Source organism: Sebastes umbrosus, chromosome 8 (genome assembly GCF_015220745.1).
Source record: "Sebastes umbrosus isolate fSebUmb1 chromosome 8, fSebUmb1.pri, whole genome shotgun sequence".
NCBI lineage: Eukaryota > Metazoa > Chordata > Actinopteri > Perciformes > Sebastidae > Sebastes > Sebastes umbrosus.
Window position 1 is genome coordinate 30657202 of NC_051276.1, and position 25802 is coordinate 30683003.

The 25802-nt window shown below is 38.5% G+C and overlaps 1 protein-coding gene across 1 annotated transcript; it reads right to left on the reverse strand.

Moving 5' to 3' along the window:
- On the reverse strand, positions 1-25705 carry itga2.2 (integrin, alpha 2 (CD49B, alpha 2 subunit of VLA-2 receptor), tandem duplicate 2). The gene is made up of 30 exons (XM_037779030.1): positions 25395-25705; positions 23150-23273; positions 19670-19779; positions 18546-18637; positions 17912-18026; positions 16437-16564; positions 16178-16326; positions 15780-15930; positions 14628-14793; positions 14346-14419; positions 12851-12989; positions 11049-11194; positions 10825-10968; positions 10498-10701; positions 10254-10384; positions 9942-10105; positions 8719-8870; positions 8496-8606; positions 8080-8165; positions 5727-5868; positions 5056-5139; positions 4890-4966; positions 4711-4794; positions 4508-4610; positions 4299-4409; positions 4103-4213; positions 2965-3078; positions 2766-2855; positions 2489-2605; positions 1-1379 (listed from the first exon to the last, which is right to left on the reverse strand). Exons 1-30 carry the CDS (start codon positions 25438-25440, stop codon positions 1290-1292), a joined length of 3555 nt encoding a protein of 1184 aa, XP_037634958.1. The 5' UTR covers positions 25441-25705; the 3' UTR covers positions 1-1289.
- Positions 25706-25802: the final 97 nt, after the last annotated feature.

Here is a 25802-nt window from a genome sequence, read left to right on the forward strand (position 1 = left end):
TAAATTAGAAACAAAGGTATAGATCGGGTTTATTTAAGGAGCATTTTACCCTGGTTGGTACCATGCATCATCTCAGTATGACACTCTTTCTCTGTAGTTAACAATATTTGCATGAGGACCACTATTTTTCGTTGATGTAGGGCATTGTGTCCTTTACAGTTAAAACAATAACTCAAGTAATCAAGCAGTAAAATAACAGAAAAATTGATCTGCAACTATTTTGATAATCGATTTTAATGGTTTGAGCAAAAAAATGCCAAACATTTGCTGGTTCAAACTGCTTTTCTTTGTCTTATATGACAGTAATGTGGGTTTTTGCACTGTAAGTTGCACAAAACAGCCAATTTGAAAACATCACTTTGGAACCAGGAAGCTTATTTTTAAAAAACTATTTTCTGATATTTAATAGGGAAACCATTAATCGATTAATAAACTAAATAATCAGCAGATTATATTATTTAAAAAAACAACAATATTTAACTAAAACATTCACACTTGACAAGTTGTACCACTCGTGGTAAAAACAAAATACCATCAATAACACAAATATCAATAACAACAACACAAGTAGCTACTCCATGGACCCATATTGCCTCTAATCTTTACATATATAAAACCCCAAATGAAAGATTTTTTTTTTTTATCTTACAGTATATACAGTACAAACACAATGAAACAATGAAACAGAGTATTGTTTCCTGTTTGCATTTAAACTACTGATATCAATAGTCTTAATTAATGCTAGAAAAGTCCTGAGTGCCAGAGGTGACCGTGGATCTCAAAGCAGTTTATGCTACAGACTGACTGTGTGATAAAAAGGTCAATGTTTTGACAAATGAGCTATATTCAAGATAAGATGGTTCTAATTGAAACTGTTATTTGTTGATCATGTTGCCCTGAAGTTGTCAAAGCAAAAGGTAATGGATAAATTAGATTCCTTTACAGTGTAAAACTCCAAATCAATTTCAATTAAGGCCCAAAAAAAACATTGTTTACGGTTCTGTTATGTTGGGAAAAAATACAGTTTTTACATTTATCCAAAGTCAGTGCATAACAGCATCTAGTCAACGTTCAGTCCACAAAGCTCAAAAATAAAGACTAACAAAAATAATCCATTGAATCCCAGTCGTCCACAACATGATCAGCTTCCATTTCATTCAAACGCCCAACTTCCAGTGATTGAGCTGTAGTCCATTTGCACTCCACGAGAACCAGTGACAAGTACCAGTATCCACACTGGGAACAATCCAGTGAAGAGGGGAAGAAGGCTTTCAGGTTTCCTCTTCAGTTCACAGCACTTCGTTGTCGTGTGCGTGGCTCTGCGCGTTGTCATCGGCCTCCATCTGAAGCTGCTTGTACTTTCTTTTGAAAAACCCAAACTAGGAAGAAAACAGATTCAGTTTAGATGCAGTTCCAATATCATTATAATGGTTCAATACCAAAACACTGAATCAACAATAACATTGGGGAGTACTTCACAAGAGATTCCAGTATATTGTAAATTTTCTGTATATAGAATATATCCATAATGCACCTGGCGTAGCTTAAGCCTATTTTTCTTATATCCATTTATTACACGGCTTTGTTGAATACTTGATTTTGATTGGTCAATCACGGCGTTCTATGGTCTTTTATTTCTTTATAGCAGACCGTTGCTATGTATAACAGACCGTTGCTATGGGCGCAGTTTTGATGTCAAACTCTGGAGGACCATTTCTGTGTCAAATTATTGATTTCTTAAGTAAATAGCCGCGTAACAAGCGGGATAAAGTACAGCTAGTGGGCCATTGTTGTGAAATAACCCCCTTCAGGGCGTGCAGACCAAGTGCCGCATCGCCCTATCTGGGTTTATTTCACAACAATGACCGGCTCGCTGCACATTTTCCCTTATATATATATACTGTATATATATATATATATATATATATATATATGGTAAATATACTGTATTATGTTGCACAGTACATAGGGGTGTAATAATACATCGATCTGCATTGATGTATTATTACATAAATATTACATAAATATTCTATTCAATCGATGTTTACATATGTAAATATCGATTGAATAATCAGCAATCCAATATATCGATTCGAAGTGAAAACATTGATACATATCATCTTTAAGATACATCCTTATTTTGAAATTCTTAACTGATAAAAAAACATTTGTACTTCATAGTGAACAACAGGAGGTCTTTTTTTATTCTTTTTATTACAAAGAATAAATTGTTTTTCATGTAAATGTCTAGAAGAGCTCAGTAATAAAATTGTCAAATCATATTTTAGTTGCTTTTTGTGCGTTGATATAAATGTAACTGATTGTGATGAAACTAGTGATTTACAGCCCTAGTTAGTAGATCAGGTTTATTCTCCTTTCTCATTTTAGCAGAGGTGAAATATTTATGCCTAAACTATGTATAAAATGATCTACTGATGTTCCTCTCTGTGATAAAATAGTTTCCACCAACTAGTAGACAGACAGTTACCTTCCACAGCAGTCCAACGGCCAGAGCCAACAGCAGCAGTCCGCCAATCACACTGCCAACTATCACTCCCACGGGAACTTCACCTTTCTCTCCAGGTTTACTGATCGTCAGCACCACCTGGTAAACAGGAGCAGTCATTACATGGTCTGTCTCGCTCAGATATGGCATGATTAACTGAAAACAAACAGTGTCACACTATGCCCACTGAAAGAACAAAACAACATGAATCTCTTCTGTCTTCAATTCTTTTATGTGAGGCACCAAATCCGAATCTTACTGGCAGCTGTTTGAGGCCGATAATGAGCAGGTCGGGGTTGGAGGTCTCGACGTCAACACTGGAGGTCAGCTCGACGGTCTGATAGGTGGCCTGTCATGCATCATTGTGAATTAATTAATCAGTAACATTAAGAAAATGAGAGGTAATAAAAGCAGACAAAACAACCAGTAGTATGAAGTGAGTTATTGAACATATTTACCGAAAGAAAGGTGCCACTCCAGATCCTTGTTTTAACTTTCACAAAGTAGTCGCTTTTAATTTCAGTGTCCTTGAGGATGCATTTTATATACTCGCATTTTGCACTCGTGCAGTCCTGTCAGTTAAAAACAAACAACATTAACAAAAGGATATCAGTACATAACAGTAAATATTAGCACAACCACAATTTACAAAAATACTTAAAATTTCTTTTGCATATGGATTATTTAAAAAAACAAAACAACAATGTATATCAGCTTTAGATATTAGTTAAAAACTATATGATTCATTTAATTAAAATAAAGTATTTAAAAATATCCAATACATAAAACATAAAAAATCGGTTTATGCATCTGTTAACTTTATAATGCATGTAGCTTTTTAGAAAATATAAAGCTACATGAATTATGCATCAAATCACAAATATACAAGCATATGATGAAATCACTTGTGTGCAAAATATTTTTTCATGTTATTATATTACGTATTGAAAAATTACACAATAGTTTCCTCATGTGCACTGTGTTCAGATTTAGATTTATGAATCACTAGTTTCTCTAAGATACAAGTAGAGCTGGGAGATAATTCAATATGATAATTTATCGTCTTTTAATCATGAAGAAATCATATATCGAGATATCGTGATATGCAATTATGTCGTCTAAATTGATAATAACGAGCACATACTAACTCCCATTTCTCAGAAAATCTGATCAAACTCTTTTAAATCAAAATATTGTCTTAATGTGTGTGCATGCATGTAAACATAGTCAGTGCATAGCTGGAAATATTTATATATTTATTTTCGTATAATTTCACTTGAAACTGTTCATTTGCACTAAAGTTCTTAATCAAATGAGAAAATACTCTTTACTTGTCAAATATTTAATTCACACAGGAGTATAGAGAAATGGGCTTTACCATGGGGTCATTCATATGGACTATTTATTTATTGAATTACCAGAAAACATGCTATATCGTGATATAAATATATCATTATCGAGATATGAAATGACCTATATCAGGATAGAAGATTTTGGCCATATCGCCCAGCCCTGGATACAAGTGAAAATACTACATGAGAAGAAGACAGTTGACATATATAAAGATAAAAATATGCAAAGGAATAAGTGACTGACCAGTTTCTCCATGCTTCGGAGGCTCTCCTCAGAGAAGGACACTTTGTGGCTCTTCCCTCCGATCTTCAGAGGATCAACCAGGCTGCTGGAGTCACAGCTGACGGCTCCTCCCTGCAGGTGGAGAAGCTTTAGGTCATTTATTCTATCAATAAATCACATCAAATCATACAGTAAACGGTAACTGAGTAGTACTCACTGTTTGTGTGTCCACGCTGGTAACATAGAGGAGCTGGTTTCCACCTTTAGTGGTCACCGGCAGAGCAATGGTCAGATACAGGAGGCTGACGGGGAAGTTCGTTGTTGAAACCTTTAAATACAAAAAACATTTTTTAATTAATATATATAAAACAAACATAATGAGGAATTAGATTATCATACTTTAAGAGACAGATTATTTTATTTCACCTTCACTGTGAAGTTAAACTCTGGGCCGATGTCGTCTAGACTTTTCACCGTTGTTACCACGGGAACGGCAACATCTGCCACGTAGAAATTGATGTTTGACTGCCTAGGACAAAGACACCATAAAAATTAAGACTTTAAAGCATCTATTGCCAATTATACAATGCAAATAAAATGAGAAAATAATAATGTAAAAGAGAAATCACCTTGATAAAACAATCCCTGCATCGTATCGCACAGGAATGGATATGTCCACCTTGTTGTCTGCAGGTCTGTCCTCTTTACCATCACTGTAAAGACAAACAGGTCCAGAACATTATGACATGTCCATCATTTTAACTAAGAGTCACAATCTTTCATTAAATTTTGAATTCATTCAGTTTACCTCTTGGCCTCAAATTTCACCTCGGCTTGGTTTTGCAGCTGGGCAAGATTGTAATCAAAATTCATCCGAAATTTCACCTGCAATTAAATGACAAAGAAATACATTTGTATTGCCAAAAGCAGCTAAAACAAGTAAAAAGAAATAGATATTTTTTTCTTGCACTTACCTCTTCGTCTTTTTTTAATGCTGGGTATCCCACTTGGCAGGTGACAGTTTGCGTTTGTGTTGAGGTGCATTTGACTCCCTCAGTCTGTAAATTCAGATCAGAACAGTAAATAATGTGGTTTTATTACACCAACAATACATTACCATGAGGCTGAACATATTTTAATGTTATCCAAATACAACAACTACAGCAGCAAAGTCAGAAAAGTACAGAAAATATTCAAACACTTGTATTTCTAATTAATTGTTTCAATATATGTTTATGTTGAAAAAATGAGTTAATTGAAAAAATGTGCCTAAAACTCTATTATCATTAGCACCATGTCAACTCAACACAACCTTATTTATATAGCACCTTTCATACAATCATGCAGCCCAAAGTGCTTCACAGTGCAAGATTAAAACAGCACAGACAAAAGCAAGACAAAAACAAACAAAAAATAAACAACAATAAACAGAAATATAAACAATAAAATGTTAAAATATATATAAATAATAAAAAAATCTATATAATTAGGCACAATAGATAAAAATAGTATGAAAACCAATGATTAAGACTTAAAAACTAAGGCAATAAATGACGAGACAGGCTAAAAAGATATGTCTTCAGATTTCTTTTAAAGGTGGAGTCCCTCAACAGAAACAGCTTTCAGTAAAGACTTTTTCACTCACAGGAGGAAAGACGGAGGAGTAGAAGAGGTTGCCGGAGAACGTCGCCAAGACCTGAGTGTTGTACGCGTTCTCCTTCTTGTTTCTCACGACGACGTCAAACGACAGCTCTCGGTTATTAGCGCTGACCAGAACGGGAGCGGAGCTGCAACACAAGAGCTCAGATTATTTCAGTCCTCAATTACAATGTGAGATAACAGATAACAGAGAAGATTAGGCATCATACTGAGATAAAGATACCAAAACAGGCGTGACTCCATTCTTACTAGGCTGATAAATTCACCATTGTATCATATGACGTATGGTAATTATAAGAAACTCTTAAAAATATTATTATTATTATTATTATTATTATTATTGATAATAATAATAATAATAATAATAATAATAATAATAATAATAAATATTTTTAAATAATAATTTATATTTTTAAAATAATAATTAAAAAAGAGAGAAAGGAAAAAGACAATAATACAAATTATATAAATAATAACATAACAGAAAAGGTAGGCAATAAATCAAATTTCTCAAAAAAATCCTGTATTTAATTAAGTATATCAACACATTTCTTATTGTTTACAATTTGGAAAGACTATTTTATATTCTATTTTTATAGAGTATTTTCTAAATTCAAACCTGAAGGATTCAAATGATGGGCGAGACCTCGAGAACTTGGCTTTATGGATGTGAAATGTCCCCAATAAAATGAAGATTATTGTACTCTGCATTCACATGATTTAGTTTCAGTACGTCGCAGATTAAAGGAGCACACTCGCAGTATCAGTATTGTCTAATTGAGCCAAGAGGGATATGAATAAGAAGAAAAGGTTAAAGTGAAACCCACTGCAAGTTGTGGGTGATTTATTCATATTGTTTAAAAGATTGTTAGTCTCTCTCTTTTATCGTTAACATCTATAAATTCAGTAGAAATATACAGTACCTAAAACTGAAGTTATCTACATGAACACTACAGAGTCTACCTCCACCTGAAAACGCATAATACAGTGTTTATACAGGACTGAATCACAAGGCTTTCACTAACAAAAAGAGGCATACAGCCAACATGAAAGTAAATAGCAGCTGCAAAATCACATGATCAAATGAGTGTGAACGTGTTTAAGGTCTCTGTGAAGGCCTTGTTCATATCCTTTCATTGGAGTTAATTCACTGGCCACGTATCAAGTTTTTTTCCAAGCTCACAAGTCTGACTGAACCATTTAATGGATTCTGAAGCTGCTGTGTAAACTGGAAAACTCTAATTTGCGCAGCTCTATTAGCAATTAAGACTCATAAAAGAGAGAAAATAGAAAATGGTGTCATGGTTGTTGGGAGTTACCAGGGCGTAACATTAAATAGAAGCTAAATTTGTTTTTCACACAATTCTTTCCTCCCTGTTATATAAATGTGTACACTACTAGATAATGTAAAATACAGAGCTTAGAGGATGGTACTGTAATAGCAGCTGGTCAGGAGGTCAGTTTAGTTCAGCCTCCAGGGGCTGCTAGAGGGGCATTTACAAAGTCCTGTTTACAAATGTGAACTTTAACTATGTACCATGATGCACCATGTCAACAAAAACATCTAATAGAAGCAGTGTTACTGAGAATCCATCATTATAGTCACTGACTTTGACTTCTGTTTCACAACTTCACATTAAAGGATTCAAACCCCAGAAAATAAATATTCATTTTGAGAGCAGTTTAAAAGTTCCTCGGGAGTTTCCAGAGGCAGCGAGTCGCGTCGGACGCCCGTGATCTGCATAAAGTAGCTGAGACCTCAGCTTTATGCAAATGAGGAGCGGCCAATGTGATGCCGCGTCTCTCGAATCGCGCCGCCACGCTACCAGAATGCATTGCACGGCTGCTTACACAGACAATGAATGAGAAGCGTAGAAAGGACGGAGGCTTTGGACATGTACCATCGCCGACTTGGCAACTTTCTCTCTAGATTTATGGACTTGTGGAGCTAATGCTGCGAGCTACTTTCATTGGAAAAGAGTTGGCAACACTCGGCTGGTTTTTTTTAGTTGGATAATTTTTTTTATATCTAGCTTACTCTTGCTAGTTTCTCAACATTACCAACCCTAGCTTTAAGATAATCACTTATCCTCGTATGACTCATGACTCAACGACTCATAATAAAGAAAGACACAGTCTTGCCCCGGCTTGTTCTGTCACACTCAGCATTATTTCTACTCTCAACAAAATTCCTCATCCTGAGGATACCATCATCACACATTGAGTGAAACCATGAAACAGTGTATTTTGTCTTTACTACTAAACTGTACGTATATTGTACATGTAATGGGCAGCAAGTATGATGCACTATACACATACAGTATAACAGTGATTCTCACCTGGACGCCTTTGTGTCCGTCTTCACACTCAGCACCAGATCACTGACACACACTTCATCAGAGCCGCAATCTTTAGTGAACGGGTTCTGAAACGATAACAGAGCAGCAGATTCAGCGCAGGAAGCTGCTTCACTCTTCAAAAGATGTAGTTAACAGATGCATATTCTCCTAGAAACTCTACAGATTGGAAAAACATGACATAACAAACTTTAAATGTTGTTGGGAAAGCATCTGAGCGCTTGCGTGACTTAGAATTTTAAAGCCAGTAATCATCACACACCATGTTATTTTAAATGACTGTACAGACGCCTCTGCAACATAACAACTACGTTTAAAGTCTTCGTCACCTGATCTGTTTCTTGTAGACATTTGAAGACCAGATTCAGAGATATTATGTACTGTTATCAGTTACTTACAAAGAACTCCCAGGCACTTGTTGCAGACACATCGAGGACCGGGTTCACATCTGCATTCTGCTGCTCGATTTCTACTTTCAGACTGAGGGAATTGACTAAGTCTGGTGCGTCCTGTTGAAGAAACCACATACAGACAAATCAGGAGATTATTTTCAAAATACTTTATGTGTATTTTGGTCATTGATGCTCTTTGACTGCAAAACAGATGATTGTTATGCATTACCTGAATATAAACCTTGAAGTCTTGACACAGGGGCGTGGATAATATTTTGGCCTTTTCTGTGAGGAAGCGTTCGTTGTTTTTAGTGAACAGTCCTCTTGACGTCACTCGTGAAGCCTGCAGGTCAGCGTCCAGAGTCAGATTGTAGGATATATCTGAAAGAAAAGGAGTGCAATATTTTTTTTTAAAATGATGAGGGTGGGATTTGAACATCTTTCAGGAATAATTGGACATTTCGGGAAATACGCTTATTCGCTTTCTTGCCAAAGTTAGATGAGAAGATTGGTGTTACTTTCGTGTCTGTATGCTAAATATAAGACTATAGTCAGCAGCCAGTTAGCTTAGCTTAGCATAAAAGACTGAAAACACAGGGAACCAGCCAGTCTGGCTCTGTCCGAAGGAAACAAATCCACCTACCAGTAAGCTGCAACTTCATTTTTCATTTTTGTACTGAGCTTTAAAGGTGCTGGAAGGAGGATTTTGTTTGCTTCATACAGAGCCAGGCCTTCCTGTTTCCCCTGTTTTCAGTCTTTATGTAAAGCTACGCTAACTGGCTTGTGGCTGTAGCTTCATATTTACCGTACAGACATGAGAGTGGTATTGATCTTCTCATCAACTCTCGGCAAGAAAGCAAACAAAGCAAGATGTATTTCCCAAAACTATTACTTTAAAAGGTACAGTGTGTAGGATTTGGGGACATCTAGTGGTGTGGTTGCAGATTGCAACCAACTGAGTACTCCTCCGCTCACTCCTCCCTTTCCAAGAGTAGCAGTAACGTGAGCCGCTGAGTGCAAAACCGTGGTAACGCCAGCCGCAGTCTGACTTCTGTTGCTCCTGAAGTAGTGTTATTATGGTAAGGATGGCGTCTGAGCGAGGCAGCAGACGGCAGCTGGCGGTACCACGGTTTTGCACTCTACGGCTCACGTTACCGCAGTTTCACAAGCGTGTCGGAGAACTACGGTGGCCTTCATGTAACGTAAAAACATGAAAGGTTCTCTCTACTGTAGAGTCAGTGTTTGATTTGTCTGTTCTGGGCTAATGTAGAAAAATGGCACAGCAACATGATGGACTCCGTGAAGAGGTCCTGCTCCCTATGTAGATATGAAGGACTCATTCTAAGGTAATGAAAACATAAATAGATCCCCAGATCAACAGATTACACACTGTTCCTTTAAGTAACAGGAATCTACTTATTCTTGAGAAGCCTAAGAGGTAATCAGATTTACCAATGGGTCCAACAGGTTTCACAGGCCTGAAAGCAGCACTGAAACAGAGGTGGGTGATGAAACATGAAAGCTTGCGTCCATTAATGTCACAGGGTTTGTTGAAAATGTTGATTTTATTGGGGGTGAAAGAAGCTGTAGCCGAGACAGACGCCACACCTCTGGACCTGAAAAACAAGTGCAATTCTAAATTATTACCAGCCTTGTCGATTCTATAAATAATGGGCTCATTTACTTAACTTGATAAAAGTAATATAATGTGGTAAATCATTACAGAATAATTTACTCCAGTTTATTACAGGTTGCCTGACTCACCAGAGCTGCACCACTTTGCCATATGCACCGATGGAGATGTCCGGGACCGTATCATCATTCAGATCTGTGTAGCTATCTAAGGACCGTCCAAAATACTGCAACTGAGGATCCAGTGTCGAGCCAGGGATTCTCTGAAACAGAATGATCATCACTCTCATTATTACAGAGTTTAACAATATGTATTCATCATATGAGACAGTTTATAGTTTCAGTTTATAGTTCAGACATAAATTTCTCTCTGTACCTGTGAGAACTGTTTGTTTAATGTCTTCTTATCTCCGTTGTAGATGTAGATGACACCTTTTCCTTTGTCTTCTAGTGGAGCTCCAACTACAACATCATTGAAACCGTCCAGGTCCAGGTCAGGAACGGCAGAGATGGCCATCCCAAAACGTGCGTTCTCAGTTGGGGGCGAACCACTGAGGAAGCCCTGCTCGTTCAGTATACCCTTCAGATCAGACAGAGAACATTATGTAGCTGGTGGAGCTAAATGTCAAGCTACAGTTCCTTTAATTTCAAGAAAGACTTTTCTTACAGTACACATATCAACTGACATGTTGCTCATTTTTACCTTGGTGACAGAGAAGAGGTAGACCCTGCCTTCCTCTCTCTTCAGATCGCTCATGAACATGGGCGCGCCGACCAGCAGGAGGTCCGTCACCCCGTCTTGGTCCACGTCCAGGGGGCACATGACACTCCCAAAGTATGACCCAATCTAAGACAACAATTACCAGCTGTTAACCGAAGCCGAGTTAAATGTCTTTCTACATGTATACAGTTGGTTCCTGTCAGTACCTGTTTCCCTCTTTCTGAGTCTATGATGGTAGATTGCGTCTGGGCGTTGACGGTGTAGACGATAACTTGTCCGGAGTGGTTGGAGCGAGGTGCACCAGCCACAAAGTATTCTGTAGATTCATCGCTCAGTGTGGTGACAGAATAACCTGGAAATTAACACAAATAACACATCTTACTAGTTGACATCTTTGGGCAACCTCTGGTTCTGAAAAGTGAAGCTAATGTGGAAGTCTTCTTTCAATACAGCATGATGTTCATTTAGTAAATTATGGTCCCATTTAGAGTCAAATAGACCATAAAGCAGGGGATGCTTTAGGGCGTGACGACCTGGTGATTGACAGGTTGCTACCACAGAGTTGACCGTTCTAGGAGTCGTCTGTGTTATCGTCTTACAACTTTAACGCTGTTTTCAGTTCATGAAAGTTAATTATAACATTTTGTTTGCCTAAAAAAATGTCTTATTCAGCGTTTGGTTGTACTTAGCTCCACCCTCTCGTGTCACTTCTGGTCGCAAAAGACCAAGATGACGACGGACAAAATGCGGAACTCGAGGCTTCAAAATGGCAGTCCACAAACCAATGGGTGACGTCACAGTGAATACGTCCACTTCTTATACACAGTCTATGGTTGACATCTGAACTTGGGACATTGTCTTAGTTAGACAGTGGTTGAATGTAACTAAGCTATGTAGTCTATAAACTAGATTATTTTATAAGCATGGATAAATGGAAAAAACAGGGTTAAGGACTATTTGACCTCTGAATGTGCTTGTCCTGCTTGTTTCTTTTATGTGAAATTAGTTATGTTATTTGTTTAAACTTATTTTTGCTATTTTGTTTTAAGTCTGTTCGTGCTGCCGTCTTGGCCAGGACTCCCTTGCAAAACAGATTTTGACTCTCAATGGGAAGATATCCTGGTAAACTAAATACAAAAAATAGTTTCTATTTTTACTTTTAATTGTCACATACACTGTAATATACATCGTGACTGTAGTATTGTCACTTTCACTTAAATAATTAGCACATAATATGAATACTTCTTCCACCGCTCTACTTAGTCTGCCATTGTAACACCGTGTCACTGCAGTAAAACATGTGAAGAAGAACAAATCATTGCATAACATCTGTGGTATACATACTGTAATTTCTCTGAAACCTGAAATTGCCACAGAAATGCAAAGAAACCATTCACTGTTTCAACATATATTTTAAGTGAATTTTAAGGTTTGAAGGTGCAACATAAGTATCCTAACAATCCAAACAAGGTGGATATAAACTTTTGTTTAAATAATGAAATATATAAGGACAGAAAATGGTGTTAGTAATGTTATAAATAGGGCACTGGAAACATATACTGGCTTTAACCCTGTAGCCACAGCAAAATGTTCACATAAAATACTGAGTATACATGATGCAAACATTTTTCTATGATGTTCCGCTTCTCAGCATCAAGATTAAAAAGGTGGCTAGCTGACAACATGCAGTGGTTAGCTGGCTGAGAAGCTGTTGATTACACAAATCAGTTCCCACTCAGAAACACCACAGATATTTACCACCTATAGAGTTCTGTTGAGATGGGAAACACAGTTTAGAAACACAGTCTGTTAGCTGCTTTTACCCCAAGACCTGAGTAGCTGCACTATGGCTGCCAAAGCAGGGCTGCTGCAGTCATTACACTAAGTCAAAACACTTGATAACAGCCATCGTCCGCTCCCATTCCTGCATTGTTTCATGCAAAGATTTAAAGTAACACAATCACAACTTGGTTAAATAAATGCAAAGAGGACAACAGTAAACGCCTACCCAGTAATGAGCTGTGGTTCCTGTCTTGAAGTGTCCCCTCAAAAGCCGAGACAGGGAGAATGTCTACGTTTGACCCTCTTCGATGGACGACGGTCCCGCTCCAAGCGTAGGCTCCCACTGCTCCCAGCATCATCACATCCTTAAACAGCACAGGTCAAACACCAGTCAGCAGATATAGATACTACTGTAGATCACAGCACTTATATTGAAACCACCTTTCTTTCAGTGTCAAAGGTCTTCAACTGTATCAAAGGGAGTACCAGTATAAATAAAGCAAATGATGAAAACCACAGATGGCATATAGCGTGAGAACAGAACATACATGTTAAAAAGGCAACCGCTCAAGTTTGCGGTCTGAATGCTGTTAAAAAAACGCAGCTTCCTCTTTCCTTTTAGTGAGAACGCTGCGTTGACACGGCAGGAGGGCTGTTGTGAAGGAGTTGTATCATGTGAACAGTCAGATTCTGTAGGTTTTGTCCAGGTTTATTGTCACTTCAAATCAGGGTCACATATGGTATTCGGATATCTGTTCTGATGGTTACTCAACTGTGTTTGTAGTTATTATCACATATTTCAATAGCTTTGATAGCAGAAACTAGTGACTAGTGGTGTATTAATATGTCTGTATGTGGAGTATGTTGACCCCGTAGTGTCACAGAATCACTGGATGTGATGTGTGATAGATTACAGAGGAACAACAGACAAACAATGAAGATTAGTCAGGCTAAAAATGTAAGCGTTGGCTCAATTTTTGCATTCATCCACCAACATACTGCTTTGCACACAAAGCAGGTACTGTAGCTATATTAGGGGTGTAAGAAAATATTGAGTATCGCAATATTATGTTATAAGATAAGATAAGAAAAACTTTATTGTCCGTCACAAGTAAAAGAAATTAAATAATAAATGATACTGTATTGCTTCTCAAAAACATTAACGATTTTTAATTAATAGTTTACATGCAAAGATGAACTCAGTAAATACGTTATTTGATTTGGAAAGAGATGCTCCCTCTCAAAGTAGTGCTATGATGTTGGATGTTACAGCGACTGTAATCAATGCAGATGCAGATCCCACTGTTCTGATTGCATAGAAAAATAAACTTTTTTTACTGAAATGTTATGCATGTGGTGGTGTGTTCTTAATAGTTTCCCTACAATTAGATTAAAAAAAGTCACAATACATCGCCTTACTTACAGTATCGCAATATATTGAATCGTAACCCCGTATCATGATAGGTCTCGTTTCGCCAGATTCTTGCCAACACACAGCCCTACTGTATATACCGTGTACCTTGTGGACTTGTGCTTATTTTATTCTTTTCTTTGCAAGCATTGACACTTCAAACTGGACTTCCTTCATCATGTTGCACACTGCCACAAGCAACACACAACCATTACATTTTCTGCTGCAGCGCTTTTGCATGTGAACTTGTTTGTTCACGATTGACAGAAAACTTTTATTAGAGGTGTAACAACAAGGCGGGGCTCTGTACCTGCCGGCTGTAGTGAGCGCTGAATCCAACCTGGGACATCTCCATCTTGAAGTTGTCTCCCCCTTTCCCAGTGCCTTGTGGAAACAGAGCGGCGTGTTAACACCAGATTAGAAAACAAGTGTCTAAAAAAACAAAACATTTTCTTTTAAACTCTCTTGGGATCTTCATCTATGACGGACATGTTGTGACATGCTTGAGTTTCTCTGGAAAGAGGGAATGAATGAACATGCAGTTTGAAGGAAATTACAGCAACAACGAGAAGGGAACATTTATATTGCACACCTTCTATGTTGAAGATGCGGCTCCCCAGGGCTCCAGCGATGGTGGAGAGGGCCGCCTCCTCCGACACATTGAAGAAGAACTTCTCTGTGGGCACACTGGCGATGGATTTGATTTCTTTTATCAGGTTGTCTGTGTTGATGTCGTTTCTGGTGTAATAACCCAGGACCTGGGGGGGAGAGGAAATGCCACAAATTCAGGATCGCAAAGAGAAAAAAGAAGTCCAGGAAATAGCAAAACTTCAAATCAATAAGAAATGTATGCAAATACAAGCTTTGGCATTTAACAAGGCTACCCAAATCAGCAGACACCATTCACATCTACAATGATACCTATTAGGGCTGTCAAGGTTAACGCAAATTTATTTTAACGCTACTAATTTCTTTTACGCATTAACGCAACTTGCAATTTTTAGGTTGTAGCGGGCTCAGTTTTAAAACTAGAGAAGATACTGGCATCATATGAAACTAGAAAACCTAAGGAATCCATCGTTACCAACCATGTCATACTAGCTTGTCGTGAAGGAGGCTAAAGAACTCTACAAACCTACACTACATTTTGGCAAGGAAAAACTGTCATGGCCATTTTCAAAGGGGTCCCTTGACCTCTGACCTCAAGATATATGTGAATGTAAATGGGTTCTATGGGTACCCACGAGTCTCCCCTTTACAGACATGCCCAATTTATGATAATCACATGCAGTTTGGGGCAAGTCATAGTCAAGTCAGCACACTGACACACTGACAGCTGTTGTTGCCTGTTGGGCTGCAGTTTGCCATGTTATGATTTGAGCATATTTCTTATGCTAAATGCAGTACCTGTGAGGGTTTCTGGACAATATTTGTCATTGTTTTGTGTTGTTAATTGATTTCTAATAATATATATATACATACATTTGTATAAAGCAGCATATTTGCGCACTCCCATATTGATAAAAGTATTAAATACTTGACAAATCTCCCTTTAAGGTATATTTTGAACAGATAAAAAATGTGCGATTAATTTGCGATTAACTGTGGACAATCATGCGATTAATCGCGGGTTAATATCTTAATCGATTGAAAGCCCTAATAACCATGAACTGAACTACACCTAAAACGATGAAATTGGAAGTAGTTGGAAGTAATTGGTAGTATATGGCAGATCGTCACTTACAGCGATGCCGAAGCGGGTGATGCCTTGTCTCTCACATTCGGCAATGACTGAATCTCTGATATCCTTGTCGTGAGACTCTCCATCCGTGACGACCACCATCACCTTGGCAGCGTCAGGTCGACCGCCGTTACTTTTTTGGAAAGCCTGCTGACTGAAGAGAGCAGACACAGTGGACACTTTAAAGCTACTGTGTGTGGTTTTAACATAAATAATGTTCATGTGATATTAAAAAACACAATAAAAAAAAAGATTATACACAAACATCAAAATAATCATTAAGTCCTAATCAGGTATTAATAAAACAGACAAGACAAACATACAAATTATAAGAAAAACAAGACGCAAATCAAGCAATCAAACATATAAGTAAATAAATAAACAGATATTGCAACACCAACCTGGCATATTGGATCGCATGGAAGGTGTTGGTAGAACTACCATATATTTGTGTGATTTTGGACGCTGCAGCGACCGCCCGCTCTTTGGTTTGATAGTCTCTCAGTCTGAATTCAAACTTGGCATTAACACCATACTGAATGACGCTGACCTGGTATGAAAAAAATGGTGTGATAAAGCACAGAAAGCTGTCAGTAATGACCACAAGATTCCTCCCTGTTTCATTCCTACTGTATTATGGCTGATGAAACATGATGTTACCTGTGTGTTTTTAGGCCCGATGTCGAGTGCAGGTATTAAATTCTGGAGGAAATCGGTCATTGGTTTCCAAGGATAAATGCTGTTGGAGCCGTCCAAAACAATCACGATGTCCATGGGTCCTCCACATGCTAGAAACGTCATGAGAGGAGACATATAGTGATGCATTTAAGCAGCAGTGATGAATGGGACTGAGATCATGCCCTTCACATTACTGCTGACCAGTTTATTTTCCATTTTTCATGTAGCACAGAAATACATTTTGATCCTACCTTACCTGAGATAATAAGGTAATATATCTCAGTTATTTATTAGTTGCCTATTTGAATTTGTTAAAAGGTAACTTTGGTATTTTTCAACCTGTCTAACTGACCAATAGCGACAACAATTTCTGAAGTTGGTCCAGTATTGAGAGAGAACGCTGTAGACAGCAGCTGCTCACGGGCTGCAATATGGTGCTATTGGGGCAAGCTGGCACCGTCATTTACGTCCACTAAAATTGCTTGTTTTTGCCATGACAGGCTCTGATTGTTATTATAAGTGTCTGACATTATGGAGGGAGTCTCGCTCAAGGAGAAGTCTCGTTCTGAAATCTGGCGAGGTTACTCGTTGCTGAAAGACAATGGTGGAATAGTGGAATACATCCATGGTGGAAACGCGAGTGATTGTTGTGTTGGAGTACAGAAAGCATAGCTTAGTGTTATCTAAAAGATTTTCAATGTCATGGCTGAATATTTAGATGATTTCGACAATGTGGATGAGGTCTTTGAATTCAATGGCTGCAACGTATTTATTTCATAACGAGACTTCTCCTTGACTTGGACACAACAACAAACAGACCAGATAAAGCAAAAGGTAAGAAAAACATTACATTTCTGTGTAGGGTTCTTTCCATAATGTTGTCAGACATTTCTAATAACAATCTGAGCCTGTCAGTGGCAAAAACAAGCACTTGTAGTGAACGTAACGTTACATTGGCGCTGCTCACTTGCCCTCGCAACTTGTTTAGCGGCTGCCGTCTACAGCGTTCTCCCTCAATACTGGACCAGTTTCAAAAATTGTTGTTTCTATTAGTCAGTTAGACACAAAAACATGGGAAAGGGGGTTAAAAATAGCTAAGTTACCCTTTAAAATGACATTATCATGTAGTTAAATGGCTGCAAGATAGATAGGTATATACTTTCTTCTTGGTGGGTTCAAGACAGCTCCGTCATTCAGGAATTGAGAGCAGGCAAATACTAACTAAAACTGTAAAGAATAATTCAAACTTGGCCATGTCTTGTGTTTAAAATCGATGATGTTACAGTTTGTTTCCCATAAGCCAAATAGTCCCCGATGACATTTACATCGTACCAAACCGTCACTGTGATGGATTTATATTTTGATCTGAACTGAAGCACGTCTTGAAAGATATTTAACTATTGCATACACAGCTTGAAATATCCGTAAACATATTAATAAAAAATGAAAGATCTTACTCTGGACGGCAGGAGAGAAGGCCGGTTGAGGTTGAAAGAGGGGGCTCAGTCTTGCACATATTCCTGGGTAGAAGTCCTGATCGCCACAGTGCTGTCCCCAAAGAGGACCGCACATCTGTATCAAATGAGATGAGACTTAATGGAAAGATTGTCGCTGCCTTCAAACGCTCCCAATAAGCTCTTAAGTCTGAGTTTAATAGTGAATTAAATTGTTAATTGTAAATTCGACTTAACTCACATTGAAATGTTTTGGTGTTTAATAACAACAATGTAAAACCTGCAACATGAGTAGTCTAGTCGTGCAGTGGCTGGTGACTTTATTTAGTAATACTACTTCCTGCTGCAGTAATTTACCTAAAACACTGACACACTTCCTTCCACCTAGAAATAACACTTTCATGTAAATTTCAAAGGAAATCATGACTTCACCGGTTCGTCATCCAAGTGTGTCCATGTTGTGGTTAAAATGTTTCAGACAGCACTTAAAGGCTGTGTTACTTAACATGTAAGAAATATGTACTGTTTTAGGTTAAAAAACAAAGATACAATCTGACAGTCTGTGAAATGGCATGATTTCCTTTCTATCCTATGTGTGAAAACACACACACACACACCCACACACCCACAAACATACCATCAAACCGTCGGCAGCGCGCATCCGGGTAAGAGTCATACCCAGGCACATGTTGTCGATGACGTTTTTAACATCTGGAATACTAACAGAATCTGTGGATAAAGAGGAAAAGACAACAAATTAGCTATTAACCTGGAACTTATACTATGTGTTCAATTCTCATACGCTCACAGTATGAATAAAGCGCATGCTTTTCTGTAATACACTGCTATTATTTGTATTAGGCCTGTCAATCAATTAAAATATTTAATTGCGATTAATCTCATGATTGTCCATATTGTGATAAATCACAAATTAATCGCACTATTTTTATCAGTTCAAAATGTACCTTAAAGAGAGATTTGTCAAGTTTTTAACACTCTTATCAACATAGGAGTGGGTAAATATGCTGCTTTATGCAAAAGTATGTATATATTTATTATTGGAAATCAATTAACAACACATTACAATAACAAATATTGTCCAGAAACCCTCAAAGGTACTGCATTTAGCATAAAAAATATCCTCAAATCATAACATGGCAAACTGCAGCCCAACAGGCAACAACAGCTGTCAGTGTGTCAGTGTGCTGACTTGACTATGACTTGCCCCCAAACTGCATGTGATTATCATAAAGTGGGCATGTCTGTAAAGGGGAGACTCGTGGGTACACATAGAACCCATTTTCATTCACTGATCTTGAGGTCAGAGGTCAAGGCACCCCTTTGAAAATGGCCATGACAGTTTTTCCTCGCCAACATTTAGTGTAAGTTTGAAGCGTTATTTAGCCTCCTTCCTGACGAGCTACTATGACATAGTTGGTACCAATGGATTCATTAGTTTTTTCTAGTTTCACTCTAGCTTTAAAACGAAGCCCGTACAACCTAAAATCACAAGTTGTGTTAATGCGTTAAATAAATTAGTGGCATAAAAACGAATTTGCGTTAACGTGTTATTATCGCTTTAACTTTGTAATTTGTATAGATTTTTTAAAATTTTCAAAACCAGAATAAAAGCTAAATGTCTGGAGACCTCCTGGATGGTTTAAGACGACACATCTTATCAGTTCTGTTTAGGCATTTCAAGCACATGGATAATGTTTGGTAGAGAGGTCAAAGGTTAAACAATAAAACACCAAACCTTACCTTGAAGATTGAGCTTGTCACAGCTGTTTCTGGACCCCGAGACTGGACACTTGTAAACATCTCCCTTCCTATTTGTATTGAACCCACTCCATGGGGCACTAATCAGGAGCCTGCAGAAAACAACAGTATTCATCTCTTCCTCACTCTCATAAACATGCAGTGACAGTCATCTCTGAGGGTTTCTGTGTACAGTTAATGACCAGCTGGACATTGAATGAGACCAATGCTGACAATAGTTTCAGAATTTCTATCTATAGATGTTAACTTCTTGTAAAAACAAAAACAAAAGTACTACTTTAAGTAAAACAGGAAATGAAACAGGAATCAAACTTTAATTTAGTAACCTCTGGGTCAACTGTAATACAAAAGCAATACCAAATAGGGCTGCAACCAACGATTATTTTCATTGTTGATTATTTTCTCGATTAATCGATTCGTTATTTGGTCAATAAAATGTCATAAAATAGTGAAAAATGTTCAAGATGACGTCCTCAAATGTCTTGTTTTGTCCACAGCTCAAAGATATTTACTTTACTGTCACACAGAAGTAAAGAAACAAGATAATATTCACATTTAGAAAGCTGGAATCAGAGAATTTCTACTTTTTTTAAATTAAAAAATTACTCAAACTGATTAATCGATTATCAAAACAGTTGGCGATTAGATTAATAGTTGGCAACTAATTGATTAATCGCTGCAGCTCTGATACAGAATACAGATAAACATCAGTCTGTAACAGCAGTAAGTCTGTGTGTTCTTGTTCTGAGCAAGAGGCAACAAGTCAGTCACGTCATTCTTTCATAATTTTAACAGACAGAAAACAAGATTCTACAAGTTCACACAGAAAATATCCACTTCAGACATTTTCCCCACATCACAACAGTCAGACGCATGAAGATGTTACTTAAAGGTAGGGTTGGTAAAGATTTTAGAAACATTTTGTTGTTATATTAGTTGAAATTTTCATTACATGCAGACAGCAGTGGCCTGAATGAAATGATTTTTAATCTCAATGAGTTTTTACTCTTAGTTAAATAAAGGTTAAATAAAAAAGAAAAAAAGAACCACCAGAAACATAAATATATAAATCCCAATCCTGCTATAAGGTTGAACCCAAACTTCTACACAACTTCAAGACAGTGTCATTTCCCCACAGTGTCAAAGAAGGCATGAGAAGTGGGACACATCCTTCTTCTTCATTAGTGGGAGTAGAGCAAAGGACACAGGATGTGCGACTGCTCCTTTCTCATGGATACTTCTGTGGAATATAAAGTCAGAGACCACTAAAAGATAATGTACACTTCCCAGAGTTACGCAAACGGGCCGCTCCTCCTCCAGACAGTCCAGTCACTCTCTGAAACTGTGACTCAGAGGGAACAACATCCAGGCATCACTGAGTCGCTCAGTTACTGTTTAACTACATGTCACAAATGAGTGGGGTGAGTGACGTGTACGAGGCTTTAAACATGGCGGGATTGTTTGCGTCACACATGCAGATTGTAGCAACTCAGACAAAACTGAGCAGGGATTTTTTACAACTAGTTTCTTCAGGACTTGACTCAGGATGAGGTTATATGATTCAACAATGTATTGCAACATCAACTTATCAATCAGCCCGGTTCACATGAAAAGGTGTATGACTGACACTATAATGCGCAAGGCAAAAGCGAAGTTGTGTCATTTGTACGCCATGCAGTCTGTACTGATTGTAAATGCTCAGACCTGGTGAGTGACGTAGAATAAAAAGTGCGGGAGGGGAGGTGGATGGGTCCAACAAACACAGGACTTTTAACCAGGAGACCGGTGTTTTGTTTTGTAAGTTATGTTAGTGACGCGTTTTCCGTACTAATGTTACGTTGTTTCCGAACATATTGTACTTACTTTTTGGACTCTGATGAAGACACAGTTGGCGTTGAAACGTAAGTCTTTAATAAAGTCTACTGCGAGTGTGCTTTGGACCTGCTCTCTGAAGTCTCTCCTGTTACAATATTGTACTTTACGTACTTATTTTAAGGCCAACCAGGACGTTTCTCCAAATCCTAAGTGAGTGGTTTTGTTTCCCTGTGCTGGTAGGCTACTGCACCTTCATATACGCGTGTAATATTCACGCCTCGGCGAGGAAAAATGTGACACTGACAAGCTATCCTCTGGTGGACAGGCAGGTCTATTACACGCTTTGGTGTGATATCAGGTGGTATCGGTAGAGCTAGACCGATAAAATTAGATTTTTTAAACTCCCAAAAATTGGAATCTGCCTCAAAAATCCAGTATTGATTGTGCTATAGGCCTACTTATCAACTGCTATAAGTGACAAAATCCATTTCCTGACAGTCTTGTAACTGAGAGGAGTTGGAAAAAAACGTGTTCAAGAACAAGACTAAGAGTCTACAGCCATGTTAGCAGCTCTTTGAGGCTGGACTCAGGCACATTGGTGTTTTGACGTACAGTCAACGCTAATATCGGTATGCTAACATGTTCACATTTCAGTAAAAGACACAAATGTCAACCTCGTGGTGATGTTGGAGGAAAAGTCAGGGGACATATATCTGTACAATGACGATCCATCTAGTAGTTGGTTAGATATTTCAGTCTGGACCAACGTGAGCCGTCGACCGACAGACCAGTGTTGCCATCCCTAGAAAGCCGGCTAAAAACAGGTGGTGGTACAACCGTGTAATGAGCAAAGGAGCATTCAGCAACACACACAACCTCTTGAACCTTGCAGAGCATCGAGCAAAACAACACTGCAATTTTAATTCCCTTTAGTTAAAAAACAAAATGACACAGATAAACTGAGGTGGTGTCTGTTGCAACAAACCGATGACTATAGGCCACAATTTAGCATGAAGAAAATCAATCCTTAGCTCCGTGCTGATGTCAACAGCACTGGCTGGTAGTAGTGTCAACAGTGTGGACAGTTGTTTGCATGCCACAGAATACCTAGACACAACTAATAACCAGGTGCATCTCTTTACAGCAACAGACCTTCATTGCAAAACGGATACTTCTACCAGGAAACTTCCCCCTGACGTGACACAAATGCACAAATCAGCTCAAAGATTCAGTAACTGGTGAACATCAACAACCAGCATAGCCTTGAGATCTCAACCCTGTAGAGTATCTTTGAGATTAGTCATGCACACAACTGTTTGAAACTCAGTCAGTCAACAAGCAAGTCATGGCTCCTTGTTGAACCTGGAAGTCAGCCCGTTCTGGTGAACAGGCCTGTACTGGCGTGGTGCATCTAGAAAAGTGGCCCACCTTGTTTGCTCTAGACATAGTAATATACCCTGGGTATGTCATTATCTTCCTCACCTTTATTGCCATTTCAAAGAGGTTGCAAAGACATATTAACTAAATGAATGATTAACTGGACACCACTTGGAAGCTACAACACCTCAGCAGGACACGCGGTTTGTGATGGACACAAAAGCAATGCAGTCTACTAGGACTTAGACAATAAAACACTTAAATCAATACCATTTGCCTTCATGGTTTTTCGCTTGTTGGACCGTGTAGCCAAATTCTTCCGCAGCTGGCCCGCTGAAGATCTTGGCACCTGCAGTGCCGACGTTGAAGGAGTGTGAGCGCCAGCTTCTGTCAGCTGGTGGAGGAGAAAGAGGAAGTTGCATGACAGTGACACAACATTAAATAATTCTCTGATAATAATGACACCGTCAAAACAGTTGTATAAACACTACCGATTATAAAATCATTACTTTGCGTTTGTGTATCTAAAAGATAAAATTGTTATCAACACACGGACGTAACTGTGCAAACACAAAACATGTCAATATAGGTCATACACATTTGCACACTTACACACTTATTTGCACACTGTATGCACATTTATATTATTATTTTACTATATTGTGTTTTATTTTACTGTATTTTTACTAGGGCTGTCAAAGTTAACGCAAATTTGTTTTAACGCCACTAATTTCTTTAACACATTAATGCAATCTTTTGGAGGTTGTAGCGGGCTCAGTTTTAAAGATGGACTGAAGATAGCTAACTTGTAGCGAAGGAGGTTAAATAACGCTTCAAACATACGCTACATTTTGGCGAGGAAAACTGTCATGGCCATTTTCAAAGGGGTCCCTTGACCTCTGACCTCAAGATATGTGAATGTAAATGGGTTCTATGGGTACCCACGAGTCTCCTCTTTACAGACATGCCCACTTTATGATAATCACATGCAGTTTGGGGCAAATCATAGTCAAGTCAGCACACTGACACACTGACAGCTGTTGTTGCCTGTTGGGCTGCAGTTTACCATGTTATGCTAATATGCTGCTATGTCAAGGAGCCAAACAAAACTATTTCACTCTCTTATACCTGTACATTGAGATGTAATAATAAAGGGATCTTGAAGACTGGTTGTTTATGGGAGGGATGGTTGATGTTTACTCTGCAGTAACAGTTTCAGCCATCCTGACTTCCTCTTTTGAGTCGAGTGGGTGGTGTTTGTGGCTGAATCATGTACGTTTTAAAAACCACATTTTCTTGACTCATGGACGCAAGACTACCCACTAAAAAAAAGCTTTACAACACATCATTTACCATTCATGAGATTGCGTTACCAGACATTTCTCCATAGTCACAATCCACCTTCAGCCCTTTAAAGCCCCGCAGGACATGGAATCTGCTTTGCTCTCATTAGAGCCACAAGCCCAAACAGGCAGAGCTCAGCTATCAGCCATCAGTCAGCATCCAGAGGAATGTGGATGTGTACTGGACTCAAGAGACTGTTCACTTGCACAGCACAGCCTCCTGCCACACCTGTTTACCTGCAGCACAGAGTAGCACTTTGCCTCCTCTTGGGGATCTGCAAAACCCCAACAACACATTTCCTTTCCTTTCAGAAATGAGGGGAAATGTGCATATAAGAGAATAATTAAAAGTCTCTGCCTGGCTGCTGGTTGAAAGCTTCCACAAGAAACACATGTAAGACTATTATGTGACTTCCTCTCTCCAATATGAATCAATCTGGTCTTATTTAATCCATGAGGGTTATGTTTGGATCATGCATTTTGTTAGCAGAGGAAGAAACTCTGCAGGCTGATGGGAAATCTATTTCAAAACAAAAAAAGCACTTCCAGTCAGATTAATTCAGTAAAATGAGCTGCATACTGAGAATAAACTCCTCTGCTGCTCTTCAGGTGTGTTTTAAGTGGTTTAAAACATCTAACAATCACATTAACACTTCCTTTCCTTTCACAAATGAGGGGAAATGTGCATATAGGAGAATAATTCAAAGTCTCTGCCTGGCTGCTGGTTGAAAGCTTCCACATAAGCAACACATATGAGGTGATTTCTTTTCTCCACTATAATAAGCCATGTGAATATACAGTGAAACAACCAGGCCGGTCTTGTTTAATCCATGAGGGTTATGTTTGGATCATGCATTTTGTTAGCAGAGGAAGAAACTCTGCAGGCTGATGGGAAATCTACTTCAAAACAAAAAAAGCACTTCCAGGCAGATTAATTCAGTAAAATGAGCTGCATACTGAGCATAAACTCCTCTGCTGCTCTTCAGGTGTGTTTGAAGTGATTTAACACATCTAATAATCACATTAAAAGCTATAACAAACTCCAAACCTTATGAAAACGATATAAACCCCTCGCTATTCGTGGCGAAAATAGGTGCATCTTTTTACTCTTTGGGTGAGAAAACGGTGGAAATAACACGTTCAAAGTCTAAAATAACAAGTTCAGTACTTACCAATGACTATTATAGTGAAGAAGATGTTCCCCCAGGAGAGCTCCATAGTCGTCTTTATTCCATTTGTGTGAGGTGGTTAAATGAAGCCGCCACCGCACTTGTCACAGTCGTGGCTGCGCAGCTCGTGGAGAGTCAGCCGTGACGCACCGGACGCGCTCTCTGAATAAGGACTTGTGAGTTCTGCCTCTTCTTATTATCGCCTGCGGAAACAAACTTTGACCCACCAGGTATTGTCAAAGGGTGTGATGTGAAGTCTGTAATAAAGTCTGACTGGGTGAAGGCAGTAGGGACAAGTCCTGTGGCTTGAAATGTAGTTGTGATCAGACAGGAGAGCAAACAGCCTCAGTCATGAATGTTCAAAGTTTAACCCTCCATCCTCCCTCACAACTTTTCTCTTCTGGTTTGACT